This window comes from Opisthorchis viverrini (genome assembly GCF_000715545.1).
Source record: "Opisthorchis viverrini unplaced genomic scaffold opera_v5_20, whole genome shotgun sequence".
In the NCBI taxonomy this organism is placed as follows: domain Eukaryota; kingdom Metazoa; phylum Platyhelminthes; class Trematoda; order Opisthorchiida; family Opisthorchiidae; genus Opisthorchis; species Opisthorchis viverrini.
This window is the reverse complement of record NW_008751676.1, coordinates 574,837-593,927: the sequence shown is the minus strand read 5'-3', so window position 1 is coordinate 593,927 and position 19,091 is coordinate 574,837. Positions and strand designations below refer to the sequence as shown.

Here is a 19,091-nt window from a genome sequence, read left to right as displayed (position 1 = left end):
CGTAGTACGGGGTCTCGCTGCTCTTGGTCTGGCTGCTCCCCCTTGGCCTTCCTGGCATGGTTGCACCTTGTGGAACGAAGCTCCAGCCAGTGTAGCCCGCGGTATCATTGCAGCACTGAAGCCCGACCACCACGTCAAGGTGGCAGCTTTAGGTCGGGACTAATCAAATCATTGGATATCAATGAACCGATTTGACCACTGTCTCAAACGCATGGCTCTCATTCTCTTGTTCTGCAGTAGCTGAAGGCACCTTGATGTCAAGGTGGCAGCTTTAGGTCGGGACAAACGTAATCATTGGATATCAATGAACCGATTTGACCACTGTCTCAAACGCATGGCTCTCATTCTCTTGTTCTGCAGTAGCTGAAGCCATTGCACCTTGATACATGGTTTGTGAGCTGGAAAACTGAACTGAATTTTCAGCACCAACGTCTCGATCTCTGATAACGAATATGAGGATGGTGGTTTTTGAAGAACGTTTCCGCTAATGACTGAACAAGCGTACACAATAAGCTACAGATGGCACATACTTACAGGACTTGGTGGACACGGTTGTTCATATCTGAGGGTTTTACTTGTTTTTCCCCGTAATCGTATGCACTTTGATTCATACTATTGTCTGTTTATCCTTCAGTCAACTTAACCCAAGCCTTCTGCCTTACTCGCTTATCTCGTACGCTTCGAAGACCTGTGTATAGTGTTCGGTCATGGAACACCTAGATGAGATCATCCTTTTGGCCGGAAGATTCGCCCAATTAAATGGTAGGTGATATGTTTGATTATTTTCGCCAGGAATTCTGAAGAAGAACGGTGATTTGATTTCCCCACTATCTTGCACTTTATTGCCATCTCCGTTTCCTCTCCAATCGTTGGAATTCGCACGATCCATTCAGCAAGACTTCAACCTGCTGTTCCATAAAGTCGCCGGAAGCCATTCCTTTCTGGAATCGCTTATGACACAGTACAAAGCAGTTCACATTGATCAACCGTATCGTTAAGTATCATAGAACACGATGACTATATGCAACACCTTTGGGATATTTATAACCGCGTCCGACAGCAAGATCGAATGCAGGTACGTGATTGTAAATGCACTACGATAGCCTTAGAATGCTCGTTACCTTGTTGCATTAGACAGTAAGGGGGAAAATCTTGTTGGATTTTCTAGAAACCTTATCTAGGTCTTATGAGTCCCTTTTTCAACCTGACCCAGTCCACCCAGACAAATTATTGAATCCTGTATCTCCTGCTTTGGTTGTGAAAATTATTGATCCTTTGTCGCCTACTTGTCTTTTTTTGCTTGTATAGAGCATCTTTCTGGGTCTCAATCGTTCGGATTACATGCTTCATCAGGATCCAAATATAGATCCACGGTTGAAGGAGTCCATCGATGAACGTCTCCGCCGAACCGACCGGTCTGCTCAGTTCCATGCGAACGCCCACTATGATTGGCAAGGCTTAGTTCTCCGTCAAGTGGAATTCAATTTAATGGCTTCTAGTTTTTGTGGGATGTCACAGCGTGTTGTCCAGCAGCATCGCCAATGTCTTTCTCTCTGTGGCTTCTCTGAGGAATCTTTGATCCGAGTGAGTATTAACGATGATCGAAGTTATCATTTATTTAGAGACCTTGCCAGCTCTTGGTTTGGTTCTCTGCTTTATCGCTCCACTCATTCGTATCATCACCATCGGCAGTATAACAGCAGCGTTCAACACCGATGCTTCGCTACCGTACAAACATGATTTATTGAAAGCCTTATTGTGAGGAAAAGAATAAAAGTGGACGGAAAAGGGACTTAGTGATAGCTCGATACAATCAATCCGAGGTGCCTACACCTCAAAACACTCACAGAGGCAGTCTAGATGGTCCAGCTGGTAAGAGCGCGACTTTACTGACCGGAAGGTCTGTGGTTCGAACCCGACCTCCGCCTCCCGACTTCCCCTGTCTAGGCTTGGGCAACCTGGCAGTATCCCATCCCTCGTGCTTCCTTCGGGTAGCATGGCAGCTAGGCACCGGAAGGGTGCTACAGCTGAACGCTTTAGATAGAAACTGACAACAAGATTGCCACTGAAGTTGGTTGGCAGCCATATCTTACAGCGTTTCCAATCAGGTGCATTAGGGATCACGCGGTCCCCATCCTGGAAGGCGACTGGCAGCGACAGCCCCCAAACGCTTCGTAATTTCTCCCATACCCCTCTGGCAGGTCAAGGACTGGCCACCACTCTGCTTCCGTCACTCTGAATTGGGCATGGAAAACAGCACTATTTTCGCCAAACGGTGATTAGTCATACGCAACCAACGCAGCTTCTGGTGCTGGACACACTTCAATGGAAGTACCCGTTGCATAACCGAAGACTCGCTTTCCAATCGCCCCGTTACGGGTGCGTCGAAACCAATCATCATTGTCAGCTATAGTAACCGCGTACTCGTCGTACTGTGGTTGTGGCTGCCGCGGTTTCGCTCACCGATGATTTGGGGGGGGGTAGGTAGCTGCGTCGAAACCAAACCACACGAGCTATGGTTCTGAGGCAACGATTGTCGAACATTTGAAGACGTCTCAGTTTCGCTGCTCGAACAGGCCAAGTTTCATAGCTGCACAACAAAACAACCCGCACTGTAGCTTGCTATACACGTCCCTTGAGATTCAGGCAAATGTACTACTGTTCGTACCCTGCCTTCTATTCAGTAGCAAGGTCCTTGTAGTACATTGCAGTTTTGTACTATAGTGTCCACATATTCTTTCGAAATCACTGTCTGGTTGAAAGTCTGAATGTTTCTTGAATTTCAATTTTAACAACCCAGTGCGTTACCAGCTTCTTTCAGTGTCTAGTAGATGCTACAAGTGCCGAAGGTCTTCTGTACAACTCTGTCAGCTATTAAAAACCCGAAGATATTATCTTATCGGTAGCAACAATCAGGAGTCATCATGATGTTTCACTGTTTATCCTTACTGCGAACAAATCATCAGCCTACAGATGAGTCTGTTGTAATAAAATAAAAGAAATCGTTTTGCTATAGTAACACCCTTTCGGTGCCTAGCTGCCATGTCACCCGAAAGAAATACCTGGGCTGAGTTTCTGCCAGGTCGTCGGACCTTGGATAGCAATGGTCCAGATGCCGAAGTTTGGTTCGAACCACAGAATTTCCGGTATGTATGTTTGCCCTTTAACCACCGGGACACCTCGAACTCCGTTGCTATCCCATTCTGCTCCTTCTGGATGCTGTATCTCAAACTTCTGCGAATATTTTCCATGTACAACACAGTAGCGACCCGAGAATGCATGCTGGCACATTTGTTGTTCTGAGTGTGCTGACAAAAATTGTAAAAGCTGTTCGTTAGTAAACAATGAGGTAATAACATCCAACTTGGACAATGAAGAAGGGATCATTTACTCGATTCTCGTCCATCCCACCTAACCACATGCAAAACTGAGAGTAGAAGCAGCTGAATCAGTTGATCGACAATTGGACCACAACTACCTTGCTAGAAAGCTCACTGCACAGTTAGAGTGAAAGTAACTTGAGCAAACGGATGATTATACAGTTGAGAGGCAAAGTGATCAGGGGTGCACCACATGGAACATACTGTTTACTGAGATTTTGCCTTCATGGGCGTTTTCATGAACGTGAACAACAGTACTGACTCAAATGCTTGCCCCCCCCGCGGAACCACAAAACATTATTTTGCAAACTTGACTTGGGGAAAAGACGAAAGCGAACAGAGTACACTTGATGCAAGCGTACCATGAGTATTCTGGGGTACTCAGATCTAACTAAATTTGTACAAATGCACTGACACAGAGCGTTTGATTAATTCAATTCTGGGGGTGGCACGGTTGTCCAGGGGGAGTTGGGACCGGCGCAACCGAAGTTGAAATAAAGGATTCCTCTGACGTAGAAATGGATGCTTCTTAAGTACTTTGGTGAGGTTGATCAGATTTCTCCGGTAGCCCACCGTGGTACCGGCCTTGTTTGAGACTAATCGGGGAGTGTTTTCCGAGTTAAATCAGTTTTCTATCCTGAACGATATAAAGAAGGTTTATTCGCAGCTGATGCAAAGCTCGCATTTGCACCTGTTTGATACGTAACCATATTCTAGTTGAAGTGTAACATGTTTTACTGGTAAGTTTGCTCGATGAATCAAGATTTCCTGGTTTCCCGATGAAGTTTCATATTTAACCCCTCTAGATGGCACGTTTTGGTGGTTGTTCTTACCCGTCGGGAAAAATGAACCTCAATCTATTTAATGATATGCTTTCTTCCTAATGCGGAGGTAAATTTGGAAGCCATGCTTTCCGACATCACTGTGGGATCATCCGTTGAAACCGTTCACCGGGTGACGCCAACTTATTCATCATTGAAATGGTATTCCTTTTTGAGCTGTGTAGACCGTTGAACCAAGAGACGACCCAACTCGAATGACTGGTGTGTAGTATTTTTGGGCCCACCTGCTACCGCCTGACTTTGTCCCTACAGAGGAAATAAAATGTTTATGTTAATGAATGCTCGCATCACCATACTTTCGGGCAGCGAACCCTGTCCCTAGAAATCTACTGTTGGCACGAGTATCTATACTGTTTCACTTAGCGCGACAATTTCTACTTGGTTATCTTTTCAAATAAGGAAGGCTGCTTTTCATAAGAATTGTTTGCCTGCTGGATGGCCATTTTTATACATTGCCGGCAGGTGGCTCTTTATGTGACCGCTTTTCGAATGCCTCACGAAGACAGATTTTGAGATGGGAAATGCTTTGTTCAGGTGAAAGTTAACTTTGTTAATGTCCAGTGTGGGGAAAACTGATTATACTGAACTTCCACCCGGTTTCCAGTATGCCAATAACAGTTTCCAGTCATCTGAGTAGCTCTAGAAGGGCAGTGTAAAGGTTAATGTCGTATCCAGACTTGGACAACTTGGCAGGATCTCAGCCATCGTGCTTCCCTCAACTGGCGTAACGGCTGTGCATCGAAGTGATGTTGCAGCTTAACGATGGTCCGTATGGCCATCACGATGATTAACCATAACTGGCCACTCATAATGAACTTTAGTGACATGTCTGTTCGACGTTTGCAAATAGATTTGGAAGCTGAGTACATCAAACGTTTAAAAAGGGCCGTCTTCATCCTTATCTTACAGGTGCTTTGTATGCAAGTATGAAACACCCAGTGAGCATGATGATGTCACTTTTGAACTCAGCCTGACAGAAAAGTGATACCGCTACTGGTTAACTAACACGTCATCATCAGTCATCAGACGGTAATCCGTTATAGATCAGCTGTCTGTTCTGTTCCGAAGGGTGTCTAACAAAAACTTTCTAGTGAGTTAGAGGCTACTTGCGTTGTTCCCATACTAATAACCTTTTGCAAAAATTTAGATTTTATACGTAGTGTATTCCCGTGTTATCATTTTGGTCGATATCATTGATCCCTGTCACTACCCACCTATACAGGATGAGACCAAGTGGAGACTAGTTATCGCTGTTATATCCCGTAGCTTTACCTTTCTTGAAATCTGTGTTGAAAGTACCTCGAAATTCCCGTGAAATTCGAGGGTTGGACTTCACAAGTTTCGATGGTCTGCACAGAAATCCTAATTAGTTTTTTTTTGCTTTTTGTCCATCATCATACTTCACTCAGCCGCAGTTGTTCCCTTCTTTCACAGGTACCCGAATGCAATGCGGCTGACAACTTCGCCGATGCTATGGCAACTGCGGTCCAACTCTACCTGAAAGAATGCGGACAGTCGTCAAGCGGAAATTTATCAGTTGCCGCTGTAATGATGGTTGTCTCGTCCACAGAATCAAATGCATACGATCAAGCTGCCTTGTTCGCCAGTCTTGTATCGAGGCATCCACATATTCCCGTTATGATACGCACATTTGAGGACCTGAAGGCCACCACAGGTCGGTTGAAACTAGACGATGATTTGAGGTTGTTTGTGTAAGTCTCATGATTTCGTCCAACGGTTTGTTTTCTGTTGCCACGTTAACTGCAACGCTGCTTATTAACCCTCGTCTCCTTTGACACCATGAATTAGTTTTTTTATATGGATTATATCGCAAACTACTCCATTCGCATCAACTGAACCTTTAAAAATTACGCTAAAGTCGTCGTCGAATACAACTGAACAGCACCTTTGGTTAGTAGCGTTTTCTGTTTATTCCTACGACGATGGATGCGTCGCATACTGGTCGCTGTTTAACCCGTATGATTGGCTGTGATAATTTGTGCAAGTAACTAGCTATATTACGGGTTCAGCGTATCTAGTGAACCTGTAATTGCTGACTACTGTTAAGGGTTCCTGCAGTTTGGCGGACTGCGATTAGCTTTCTGGTTTTATGTGGAGAGATCGATGTTGATCATTGGATGTAGTATGAATTACTGGTCGGAAGGTTCATTGTTTAGGCCCACCACTGGATGTTCTATTACTACTGGCTGGGCAGCTAGGGCGAGATACCTCAGTGGTTAGAGCGCGAATTTACGAACCGGCATGTCCGTGGTTCGAACTGAACCTCGGCATCTCGATTTCTCCCGTCTAGGCATGGGTTACCTGACAATATACCAGCCCTCGTGCTTCCTTCGGGTGACATGGTAGCCAGGCACCGCAGGGATGTTACATCTGAACAGTTTTTATTGGCTAGACTGATAATCTCCTCTCTTCTGAGCTACATGACAACAGTGGACTGGGAGGATGCCTTAGCTGCATTTTTTCAACCCAAGGGCATCTTCGAAGCGGTATAGAATCCAATGACTTCACACATACATTTGTTATTAAATTATGAGCTTTTCATTATAGGCGAGAATACTAGCGGCATAATATCTTCAAAAGAGGCAGTTTGGTCCTTCCCATTTTGTAACCTCTTTGGAAATGATCAGCGGTCAGCCCAAATCCGCTGCCACGTCTGCTTTAAAGCAACAAGCTTAAAACTAAGATTAAACGCAAATCCCTGCTTAAACTACACTTTTATTCAAGGATGACCGTCAGATTGCAATAATACTGCCCCCCTCCAGAAGAAACTCCTTCTATTCCATCCACGCTGTGATGCTTGGCCATTTCCACCGCCTCGGTCACTAGTGTGAGTCTTAGTCCTTGTCTTTAACTTTCACCTGATATTCATCTACGTTTTTTTTGTAGCCTATTTATGTATTGCTTGTGCTCACCGACCTATATAAGCTTTCGTACAATCGCTACATTACATTTTTATGTCTTCGACTGCCTCATCTACAGAGAGTTTCGTTTGCCCTTGCAACCTTGTTTCTGCAAGTAACAACCGAGTCGCTACTTCCAGAGCGTACGCAGCTGAAGGATCACCTTCTGGTTGATAGGACTATGGATTGTGTATACAAAATAAGCTGTGGCGCCTGCACGATAGTTTACATGGATCAAGCAACCGTGGTGTTGAGAAACAGTTCCGAGATGTCTTTAGCACTCCAGTGTCGTTCCATAAGTTAAGCAAATTTGGAATGAGTTCGACTACAAATTCACCCGTCGCTTATCGGTTTGTTTTGAACATACAGAGCCAGGTTAGTCTCTCTTTAACCAACGAACAGAGTGTATTGGGTATCGCGGATGTGATTTTCAACCACTTGTCAAGTTTTTGTTATGTTGGATCCGGAGGGTTACTCCTCTCAGACAAATTATTTTCTCAAAGGAGCTATCCTCTCGACATCCCTTAAGTTTATGTTACTTATGGAGAGGGAGTGAAGCACATAGCGCCCAAACATCTTAAGAAAATTGCTCCATCAGCCGGCTCTGTAGCGGGGTCTCGTGTTTCTCAGAATCCCCGTCCTCGCAAGCCTTTTCATTCGTCCGTAGTTATTCGTCGTTTTACCATTCTAGGGCGATCGCGATCTACTCGTAATTTTTTCCGTGCTGTATCTCTATCCACTTTGTTATCCGTTTCCCCTTTGAGGGGAAACTTGTACAGGTCATACCAGAATCTTCTCCTTGACCTTGAATAATCTCAAACACCCCCAGTGCTGTATCCTTGGTCGTTTACTTTTTTCTGAAATTTGTCAAACGTTATAGAATTCTTTCAGCTTGTCGACTGATTCCCCAATCGAACTTGGTGTGAAGGTTTGCGTTACGTGGTGTTGAGTGCGAGTGCGGTGTTGTTATCCCGTCCGGATTCGTCCAGCCTACCGTTATTCTTCGTGCAGTCTAATCCCTGGTTGCTATATTCACATCCTTGAGCATCAACTGCAGGCTAAGCTGATGTCCTTGTGCTGACTGTGATAGTATGATCAATCAGCGAACGCTCCATCAGATGTCGCAACCCTCCAGATATTTTACGGGCAATGTATATAGTATACTGCATACTAAAAGAGATTGAATGGGTACCTCAAAACCTTTGCTTGATACTATGCCCTCCATTAACTGACTTGTTCACAATAGACACGCATGTTTCGCGAAGAAAACGTCGAGAAACTTCTCGGAATGAAGCGCGGAAATTGCCCCGCATGCATCCTATCTTGTAGGCCATTCGCGGTTGTCTTCCGTTCCCTCAATCTGGCAAGGGAAAGAAAACTCACTTCCTTATCTGTGCGCCTCCAGGGAAGCCAACCAGTGTAGTCCACCACTCAGAAATGCGGCATCGATGTCTTGGGTGCTGCATATTTCAACTTGAAAATGACAAAACAGCCTTTTTGTCGGTGTGATGGTACTGCACCCTTAGTTGCCACTCGGTTTTCATTCTTGAATGTGTGGTTAGGTGCCATAGAAACAGATCAGTCCTTGTGTGATATTTAGAAGGGTTGTATAACAGGGTTGTAGAACAAAGATATGTGCAACAGGCCAAATCCACCGTCCAATAAATATTCGGGTTGTTGGACAAGAACGGTGAAGAAGACCCCACCGAGTTAGAGGACCGCCGGCCGGAAGTTGTCTATCGCGAATGATACATGTTAAGGTCCGTCCTCGTTCATATATGACGTAGTCGATCAACCACAACAATAGACCCTCAAAAGGATAAATAATCCTGACAGCAACCTCATGCTGCACCTTGGTATTCGACTCTCGCATTGCGCCAGTGGGTTGCATTTAGAACTAAGCAATCCAAATGATGTCAGTCAGCCCTACTCCCTTGAGGCTTTGGTTTTGGTTAGTTCTGTTCATCAAAACGTGTTCTGAATTTGAGTAAAATTATTTGTTAGCAAAGTAATGTACACTTGGTAGTGATCAGCTTATTCGGTGGATACTAAACGTCTGTGCTCTGCACTCGATTTTCAAATATTTCGTAAGTTTTAGCACATCTTTTTGCGTCGAAAACTGCCAAACACTGAAGTCAGGCAGTCTTCCACTTTCAAGCCTAGTATAGGATGAACAACTGGAATCGCAGGCATTTTCAACGATAGGTGGACTCATGGACGGTATCGTTGGTTGGACAAAGAACTACTCTATCTGAATTACAAAATTGCAGGATGAGTCACTGTCGTTCGCTAAGCGTGAGTCTTCCCCCTCGATTCTTTTCTGCAAACCTCGTTGTAGCTTCCAGAGATCCGGTATAAGTTAATGGAATGGAATATATTGGCTTGCAGAATTTGGTTCCAAAAAAGCGTTCCGAACATATTCACTGTAAAGTAGATTGAGTAATTTTCGAGGAAATCACCGCAAACAACCAATGGATGTGCACTCTACCACAAACTATGAGTTTTCACTTGTTCTGTTTACTGTCACCTATTTGATGTAACCAAATTCTCCTGTTTTATGAGACATTTCTAGACGGTATGAATAGATGCACAAAATTTCCTTGTCATCGACACTTCTAAGATTGAGCAAATAAGGCACACCATAAATAATCAAGAAGCCAAGACGTTTGAGTCTGTAACACCGACCGTGGAATTCGCCAGTTTTCAACTTGGAGAAAAGACTTCGGAAGCGGCAAACGGTTTTCCATTTCTCAATATCTTCCGGTTTGGTGGCCAAGCATGTACGGGGGAGACGTAGCCCGCTAAGGGGAGACAAGTTTGTAGTTATAGTAGTTTCACTTGGCACCGGCATCGACGTGACATTTGTTTAGGTTTCTAAACCAGACACAATAGGACATAGGCGGTTGTTAACAGTGCAGTCCAGTTCATATTGGAGCTCAGTGCTTGTTCTGGGTTGAAGTGACCCAGTAAAATCTGACCATTTGGTGACAGTTGTGGAGGCAAATCGATCATAGTTTTCAGGTTTTTATTCATATGATAAACGAAAATTAGGTTATGGTGTACTCAGACCATGTGTGAAGAATGTGAGTTACGTAAGTGCCTTGTGTGTGCTGGGCTCTGGTCAAGCATATCTTCATTTGGAGTTATTAGTAAAACACAGGAGCTGAAGGGGATGGGCTCCTTTTGGCCTTTTCCTCTAAAGCGAAATTACATAACTCCATCTAAAGAAAATCGACATATGCCCTGTATGGCATAGGTGAATAATTGGTAGCACAATACCCGACCAGTTTGATTCATTTTTCACCAAGACTTCCGTTTCTTTAGTGTACTCTAACACATTCATTGCAATAAATCTGGTTGGAGATGTCCATTTCCATCACCTTTTTTGAGCATCTTGCGGGTCAAAGCCGTTCTTCCGGGTTATTTCATGAAGTCCTTTTGCTTCCTCAATTTTCAGCGATGGAAGACATGTGGGCGTGGTCTATTTTCGTTTCGGGTATGTTCCAGATCATTTTCCGAATGAGGAGGTAAGACGTAGATACAACGTTTTGCCATGTTTTAGTATATGATGTTGTCCATACCCTTTGGTTTGAAGTACAATGCATTTATAAAAAGACCTCAAAAGCTGAAAATCATTCTGATCTACTCCCTTCCACGTCTAAAAATCTGCGGCTTGAACGTTTACTTCGAATCCCAAGCTGATATTTACGAAGAAATCATCTCGGAATTTAACCGGTAGTTACCGAAAAACACGTGATCCAACCCCAATTACCCCAGGTTTTTATAGTCCGCAAAGTTGCCATTGGCTGACCGTCTCATCGCTTCTACTCTGGCTGAGACTTCGCAAAAGGCCCTCGTTGCGTGAGTCTTACCCATTCTGAGAAGAACTAGTGCTTTCATTAGGTCGATGAGAGTATATACATTTAGGCTATTACCTATCATTGCAATTTAGATCACGAGCCATTGGTCTGCTCACTCAGTTAGTTGGGTTGACAGGAGCCAGCTGGTGTAGTCAGTAGAGGCCGAAGAAGTAGAGCCTATCCACACTGTCTTATTGAGGCATCAAGAATCTGAACTATGGAGGAGGTTCAATCGCATGCATGAGCTATAAGCTCTGACTGGTCGATAATATAATGTCCTTCTGTCACCACATTCGATGATGCACCGCAAATACGGAGACTTGATTGTTATTCAGGTTACTTCATTCACAAATTGAGGACACAAGTTCCCCAAGTATTTTACAATTTTTCCATGATGTCTTCACGCTGATGGCACCACATGCCTTATAACAGATAATGTTGTTTCCTCTTCTGCTAGTACTGTCTCCTTTACACTGTCCGTCGATAAGCAGGCATTGCAAACTTTGTGTTTCAATGGAATTTTTATATTTGTTTTCTTGTTAACCTCGTGCTCTCTACACTGTCTTACTGATGGCGATTCACCACCGGTGTGTGCTGTTGGGACTGACTGAAAATAATTACCCCAACAAATTGGCTTCGTAGATGGTGTTGCTACCAATTCGTTCGTGAGATAGGTGAAGCTGATACGTTAATTCCTCAGCATCAATGACGGTGTTGTATGATTCCTGCCGCGTACTTTGCGTTCTACCACCAAATCGTGAAACGGATTGCTGTCCTTTGGGAAGAATTGTTAGCGATTGTTCGGCGAATCGGCAAGAACCTACAAACTGTCTACTCCGCCTCAATAGCCCTCATTCGTCCTCACATCCTCTGGTGCCTCGCCATTAACCGCCTGAGTGACATAACGGTATAAACGCCTTGATTCTGATTGCTCAATGAATCCAGGTACAGTACTCGATTGGTTTACTCGTGATCACCTCTCTGCACTTTATTCCACGCGTAATGTGACTGATGGCCTTGCAACCGTCACAGAGCAATTATTTGGGACGGTCCGTATGAGCTTCCCATGTCCCTAGCAATAAACCGAAAGTTACGTACCCTAAAGAATGCAAACAATGCCATTAATCGTCGTTGATAGTTTGGGTCTCTGTGACCACTCAAAGATTGTTCACTCACTCTACAACAATAACAACAACAACAATGCCCTGTGAAAATCCTGTTCACTCACTCTACAACAATAACAACAAGAGGTTTCTCTGTAGACAATGCCCTGTGAAAATCTATTGCTGTTTCCTTTCCGTATTGAGGTGAGAATTGGAGCTTTTCTAAAAAAAGGGCTTGAAGTGGATCATTCAGTAATACACCTGCATTTGTTCCGTGTTGTCTTCCTCCTGTTGAACTGTAGTGCACACAGCGTTGGAGTTAGGGACGGCTAATGGGGATTCAACTTTACTAACTGGAGTGTAGGGATCAAGCGTACCCTTGTTGGTAGACCATCGTAAGGGGATTTTATTATTCGTGACCTTGTAACCGATTTTGATATTTTTCAAAATCCCTAAAAACCGGTCCACATTTCCATTCCTACCCAGATATGGGACGTTAAGTACCAACTAGAACGGTCGATGGCAATCAAGTGTCCGTGTATCCAGTATATGCTCGCCAATACCAAACTGGTCCAAACTGCGCTCTCTAAACCCAGCGAACTCGCCAAATTTATAGATCCCAGTGAACCCAGTTACAGCCATATCTTGTCCACCTTCGCCAAACAATTCACCCTGACAGATTCATTTGGGCTGTTTGATCAGGAGGAGGTGGATCAAGTGATCGAAAATTGCCGCTCGGATCCGCATCTATATGTCCTCAAGCCACAGCGCGAGGGTGGAGGCAATAATTACTTCGATAGTATGTCTAATTTTCATTGCTTGCGATGTAGTGTGCGTACAGGTTTGTATACGCCTGAGCAACTCTAAAACAAAGGCAATCAATATGCAACTACCCGTAAGCTTCGGTGAGTGGTCACCGAAATAGAAGACAGTCAAGTTAATATCCCCTCCTCCTGAGGACTGCGACTTACCGACGGCTGTTCATACATCCATTTATTTTTATGCTCTTCTAACTCCGACCATGGAATTTCGTCTATACTAATCCGTTTGTTGTAATGGAAAACCCTATTTCCTGTTCGTTTAAAATGACTTTACTGCGTGATAGCACAGCTCTTTCTTAGTAGGTCAAAGAACTTTTTAGCATTTTCCGTACCAGGTTTGGAATCTTGGTGTTTTGAATATTCCTTACAGCCACAACCATATTACTCTAGGATACGATGTCGAATACCAAGATTTCTTTATTTTCCCTACGGGAGAGTCCTTTAGTGTACTCAAATCGAGCTCTTCCATAGAAATACCTTACATTGTATCATTGCTTTTGCCTCCACGTCACGAAGCAAGACTCAGTCGCCTACGGTCCCTTACCTCTAGCGAAACTATATCAGTACTGGTTCTTAGTTGTTATTTACAGCCACCAGATCTTCAGCGTTACTACGTTCGTCTGGTCCCGCTAAGTCCTCGTTGTTGGCTTGATGGGATGACTACTATCCAGGGGAACTACGCTATTTCCCTGTTAAATTAAAGGATAAAACTCACATAGCACACTTCACTTCAGGGACAAGTCCCGTAGGGCGTTCACATCTCTGGAACAACCGTTTTCAACCAGTACCACTAGTAGTATAGTGGGTCAAGAATATCAAAATTCTGCATTCCACACATGAAGTAAGTCCCACTGAGGCACTTGGACCTGTGCGTTGTATTCTTACATTAATATGATGATCTGTAGATAACTATTTATTCCACACCTAGCGTGAGCTCTTGTTTAAGTAACCGACAACGCCCAATCATATTTCGGTTGATTCCACATATTTCCGTCTTGTCTTCGCCCCAGATGAACTGGTCACGAAACTAAACAGCTTGCTAGAGCAAGGGGATCATTTTTCCTATATAATCATGGAGCGGCTGTTTCCTTTTATTGTGGAGAACTTCATCCTCACCTCACCGGATCCCACGAAGCGTCACGAGATGGTTAGCGAGCTGGGAATATTTGGGGCGTTTATCGGGTAAGTGTGCGTTTGTCAAATGTTGACGTGTACTGGCAGCCGTTTCGTTTTGTTTGAGACCAGGACGTTGGCACGATGGCACACGGTTGACTAAACTGTTGTTGAAAGTACACCACACACCGCACCGGCGTCCTCTATTTCTTGAACGTTCTGGTTCAACCACGCCTCTGTCACCACATGCTAAGTATTCAGCGTCGCGTGTAACTGCGATGACCGTGGCGCTCCCCGACGATGCCGCTTGGCGTGTTTCTGTAATTTTAGGCTCACATAGATGCTCTATTGCTAAATCGGGAGCTCGTTTTTAAGTTTACCGCGAAAATTTAATGAAAATCTGCACCGAATCAGGGTGCGGTTTGAATCAACCTATGTAGTCCAGAGCGATCGGCAATGAATGACTTAATCACGCCATTCGCAGCTGATATCCATCTAGTCAGTTTAACTCTTAGAGGACAAGAGAGTGTCTTCTAATGAATCAGAGCTAGAGCTACGTAACTGGGCACGATAAACAAGTGGGCGTTTAGCATTTCGATCAGTGTGAGTTTTCACACGGCACAGACTCGGTATCCAAGCGAGCCATGGAGTTTCAGCTCGTGAACTTGGGGCTATACTAAAGTAGGCGTAACCCACTACTACAGCTACAGAAGCGCTCGCAGTTGGCGGTCTATGGTGTCCAGGTGGAAGAGTTGCTATGAGGTCAGTCACCGTACTTGGATCTATTATTCAAATTTTAGAGATGCAGCTGACGTCAATCGGTAAGTTATCTACAGCACGCGCAAGCACAGCTCGTTGGCTGTTCTACACGTCAAATACTGTATTAAAAGCAGGAGAGAGTGAGAGAGAGGCCTGAGTAGCGGACTTAGAGCAAGAGTACGGTGCGAGTTCAAAGGCTTCCTTGGCGCATAGGTATCTTTACCTTACTGTCTGTTCTTCTGCCAGGCCAATCCTCACAGTCGGATGGGTTATTCGTGCTCCGGATGAGCTCTTTCAGGAAACACCTGACATTCGTTGCCTCACGCGTGATATCAAAGTATCGACCCCCGAGCGAAATGTTACATCCTCTATCTGTTTTTTGGATTAATGGCTCAAGTTGGCATGATTCTTCCTTGGCATCGGCTGTCGACGGGTTTTACTTGCCTCCTGAACTTATTCATCTTGGTAGATTATATCCTTTTCCACAATCAGACGTAAAGAATCATTGGATCGTCAACTGTCTGATGTATATCCCCTGTTCAATCTGCAGTGCTTTGAAGTCAAACTGGATAAAAGTCTTCAACACCCGTACTCTCTATCAAACCACTACACAGATTCGTTCAAACTTATCAACCTCAATTTAGACATTTGTTGTTTCTTCGAAATACGCATACGAGGCTCAAGTGTGGTCGTACTTCCAAAAACACTTATCACGGAACCGGTCTGTTCACACTCTGCTCTGTGTGCACGGAACCAGTCTCTTCACACTCTGCTCTGTGTGTGTTTGGTGATTCGCCCTGTTCTATATATGGTGCGGGAATTATGCGCACGACTGACTGTTTATTGGGTTTGTGCCCTCCGGTTATTCTGAAGAGCCTCAACACGAGATATGGTGCCTGTTTGTACTGTTCACTCATGATAGAAAAAATTCTTGCAATCGAAAACCGTCGTGCCCCTTTTCACCAACGAAGTAAGACAAATGCCAGCAAAGAAATTATTGAAGTGGATGGCCCAGCAGTTCAATCTAAAAAACGCCATACCGAAAGATGAACCGAACAGTTGGAGCAACGCAGATCTTGAAGAGTGGTTTGTGCACACTAACTACTCATCAGGACAAGAAAAGTCACGGATCCGGACGGATTTTACCCTGTCCTTAATGCAGTTGAGGACCTGTCTAATAGAACCTCGTGTTAAACGGAGTAAAGAAAATATACCCTCACTGCACTTCCAGTCACGAAAAGGATACTTGAACACTGCAGATATTATTGCGATACTAACTTGAAGATTGTCGCATTTGAAGTGTCTAATCCTGCGTATGGCGGCCTTGCTGGGTTTCGCCGCAAGTCTGCATAAATCACATCTTTCCTCTTCAATAAGTTCCAGAAGGGCAATACTGCTTTCAGTGACCAACACTGGTCATCCTGACCTGAGGAATGTTCTTGACTCTGGTGATCGTCAGGTACGTCAGCAGCACGTCGAGCTCCAACTAACTCAGTGGTTAGTGTATGAACTTACTGAACGAAAGGTCATTGGTTCGAAGCCAACCTCAAGCTCCTCGTTCGTTCCTGTCTAGACCCGGACAACGTGGCAGTATCTCAGCCTAACCATGAATTACATTGGTACACATAATCCAGCTCTCATGCTTCCTTCGAATAGCACGGCAAACAGGCACCGAAATGATGGAACCACCACTATTAATATTACTGTTATTATTCTTGTTATTATTACTACTAGTACGTCGGTGGTTCTTATGGGGCATGATTAACTCTTGCTTGAATTTGCCACACTCAGTACTGAAAGGCAAGGTTGCCCTTACTTCTTTCGTCTTCAGCCTTTTATCTATGCAATCATGAAAAACTCCTCTCCAGTGTACTCTACCTCTGAGGTCGAAATACTCCCAGGGCGTTTGTTTTCAGGTACATACCATGGCATCCTTCCTGACTCATACCCTGCTTGTTTGATTATTGGTTTTTTAAGGATTGTACAAGTTTGGTGAGAACATCAGATCAACGTTACCGACTGGTTTCCGGAGAAGCAGTTCATCGTCGACAGTTTGCACCGACTTAATCACTTATTTGCTCGCCAGTGAATCAACTTTCTCCACGTACTTAGAAGTAACCTAGGAGACGCTAGTTATTGACTCGGTAATTGGGTGTAAAGATCATTACCAGAAAACTCAGTCGCGCCGTTTCCCTGGATGAGCACCATAGTACGAGACGCATAAGCGAACACAGCCAGTCCATGGCTGCGTGGTGTCCTCCTGATTTCACGACCTCTGACTAGTGCTCATCACTACTATTTGATTCAACATTGAGTGGTATGAGGTACTCTAGAGCGCGTAGCTGTCCCCTGTCTTTCACAACCTGGGTGAGCGGAACGCTAGCAGCCAGTATCACTGTTCAGCAGTTTGCAGTGATGATCCAGTGGGGCTTTTTAAAATGAGATGCCCTAAAACATCGAAAATACTGAGGTCTATTCGGACATCACAATTAACTGAGCAATCACCGTAACCTGCAATAACTTCAGCTTACTGTTTGACTACCGCCCCTGTCACAACAAAGTTTGGGAACAATCGTTAAGCTTATTAAAATAACGTTTTGCTTTCGACACAAGTTTCGTCGGGCGAAGTGACTAGGTGACGAGGTTCGTCGAGATCTAAGGCGGAAGAAGATCCAATCACGTAATTCAAGCTAAATCTGTGTCACCAGTTTTCATACTCTTAATTTGGGGATCACAGTCACTACCCAGTTTTGAGGTACTGTGTACTTCGTTATGATTGTGGTTGTTCATGCTCGTTCATTTATTATCTTCCTTCTATGTCCACCACCGCAGGCGTGGTGACGCAGTTCTACTGAACGAACAATCTGGTCACCTACTTAGGACGAAACTGCTGCAGTCAAACGAAGGTGGGATTGCCGCGGGTTACGGTTGTCTGGATTCGCCTTTTCTCGTTTGACCTCCCCAAAAACGCTCATTTTGTGAAGTTTTTCTCAGACACTTGTGATTCAGTGGGATTTTTTTGCCAGGCTGCTTCAGACATTTCGCTGTTTTTTGACACATCTGATCAATCCAAATATGGATGTGCATCCTGTTCACTTTTCATTTGTCTGTCTGGTTGAGCCCAGCCCAATGGGGACAGATCTGTGTGATTATTCTTGTTATTCGACAATTCACTTTTCCAGGTAGTTCTTTACGACTGCGCCAATAAATTTATTTTTTCGCACATTTAACGTTCCGTAATCAGTCTTGAACAGCCAATGTTAGAGAACATTAAGTGGACTATATGTCATATGTAGAGACGATGATTATGGAGTTGTAGGTAGACCCATGAAGGTACGACCCATGGGATTTTAGTGTCATTGGATGATATCAAACAGTCACCTGACACTTTCGCCTTACAAGCATCAGTTGTAAAAAATTCAACCTGACGGCTTGATAATTACATCTTCTGCGAGAAAAGTTGATCGACCTACTCTCCGGTAATCCAGATCCCGGGGAATTCCAATACAAATGGTGGACGAAGCAAAAACCACTTGAACCTTGAGGTTTTAATTAAAACTTCTGCCTAAGGTGTAGATATTTTTTACATACCCTTTTAGATTGAAGTAGGCTTAAATGGTTGTTTGAATCGTTTGGCGCAGAATTAAATGAGTATTAACGATGTATGTCGCATACCATGCAACGCAACGTACAAGGAGCGATTCAGCCACTATGTAAACGGCATATTTATCGATTCATTTTTGATACGTAGGTGGTTCTGACATTTATCCGTGGATATCCTTTTTGCCTGGTTGTTGGCGGACTTTGAACAACTTGTCACACCTCAACGTGATGATCGAAGGCACCATTCGAATTCTCGGTGCAAGCATGATGTCCATCGTTTAAGTTGTATCTTTAAGGATTACTTCGTGTGCTGCCGCCAGAGAACCCTGTCTTCAGCAGTTACATGTAATCTCTCTGCTTCACCGTTTGGTTAACTTCCTATCTCAATGAAGAAAATGTATTGCTTTCTGCAAGTCTTTCTCCTAGAGGCTAGTTACTCCTAGACCAATCTATGATTCCTAGAGGATATGTAATCTCAAAAAAGGAAACTGAAATATACTGAGATGAGGCGCGCAGTGATGAAAACCAAAACGTTCCCAAGTCCCGACATCCGTAGACGAATTTTGTGTGTCCAGACAATGTTGTCCGGTTCGCGTTTTCCAAGTCCACGTACAACGATCCAATGAAGTAGTTTCTGACTTACGAAGTTGCAGTGCAATGACTTTAGCTTTTTGAGGGCTTTTTCAGTG

The 19,091-nt window shown here is 44.2% G+C and overlaps 1 protein-coding gene across 1 annotated transcript; it reads left to right on the top strand.

The window, feature by feature from the left end:
- Window positions 1–632: 632 nt before the first annotated feature.
- Window positions 633–18,019, top strand: T265_01797 (hypothetical protein; the record flags this gene model as incomplete). The annotated part of the gene is made up of 7 exons (XM_009165907.1): window positions 633–1,075; window positions 1,309–1,584; window positions 5,657–5,934; window positions 10,601–10,670; window positions 12,593–12,947; window positions 13,938–14,109; window positions 17,632–18,019. 7 exons carry the CDS (start codon window positions 1,022–1,024, stop codon window positions 17,753–17,755), a joined length of 1,329 nt encoding a protein of 442 aa, XP_009164171.1.
- Between the last annotated feature and the right edge of the window lie 1,072 nt (window positions 18,020–19,091).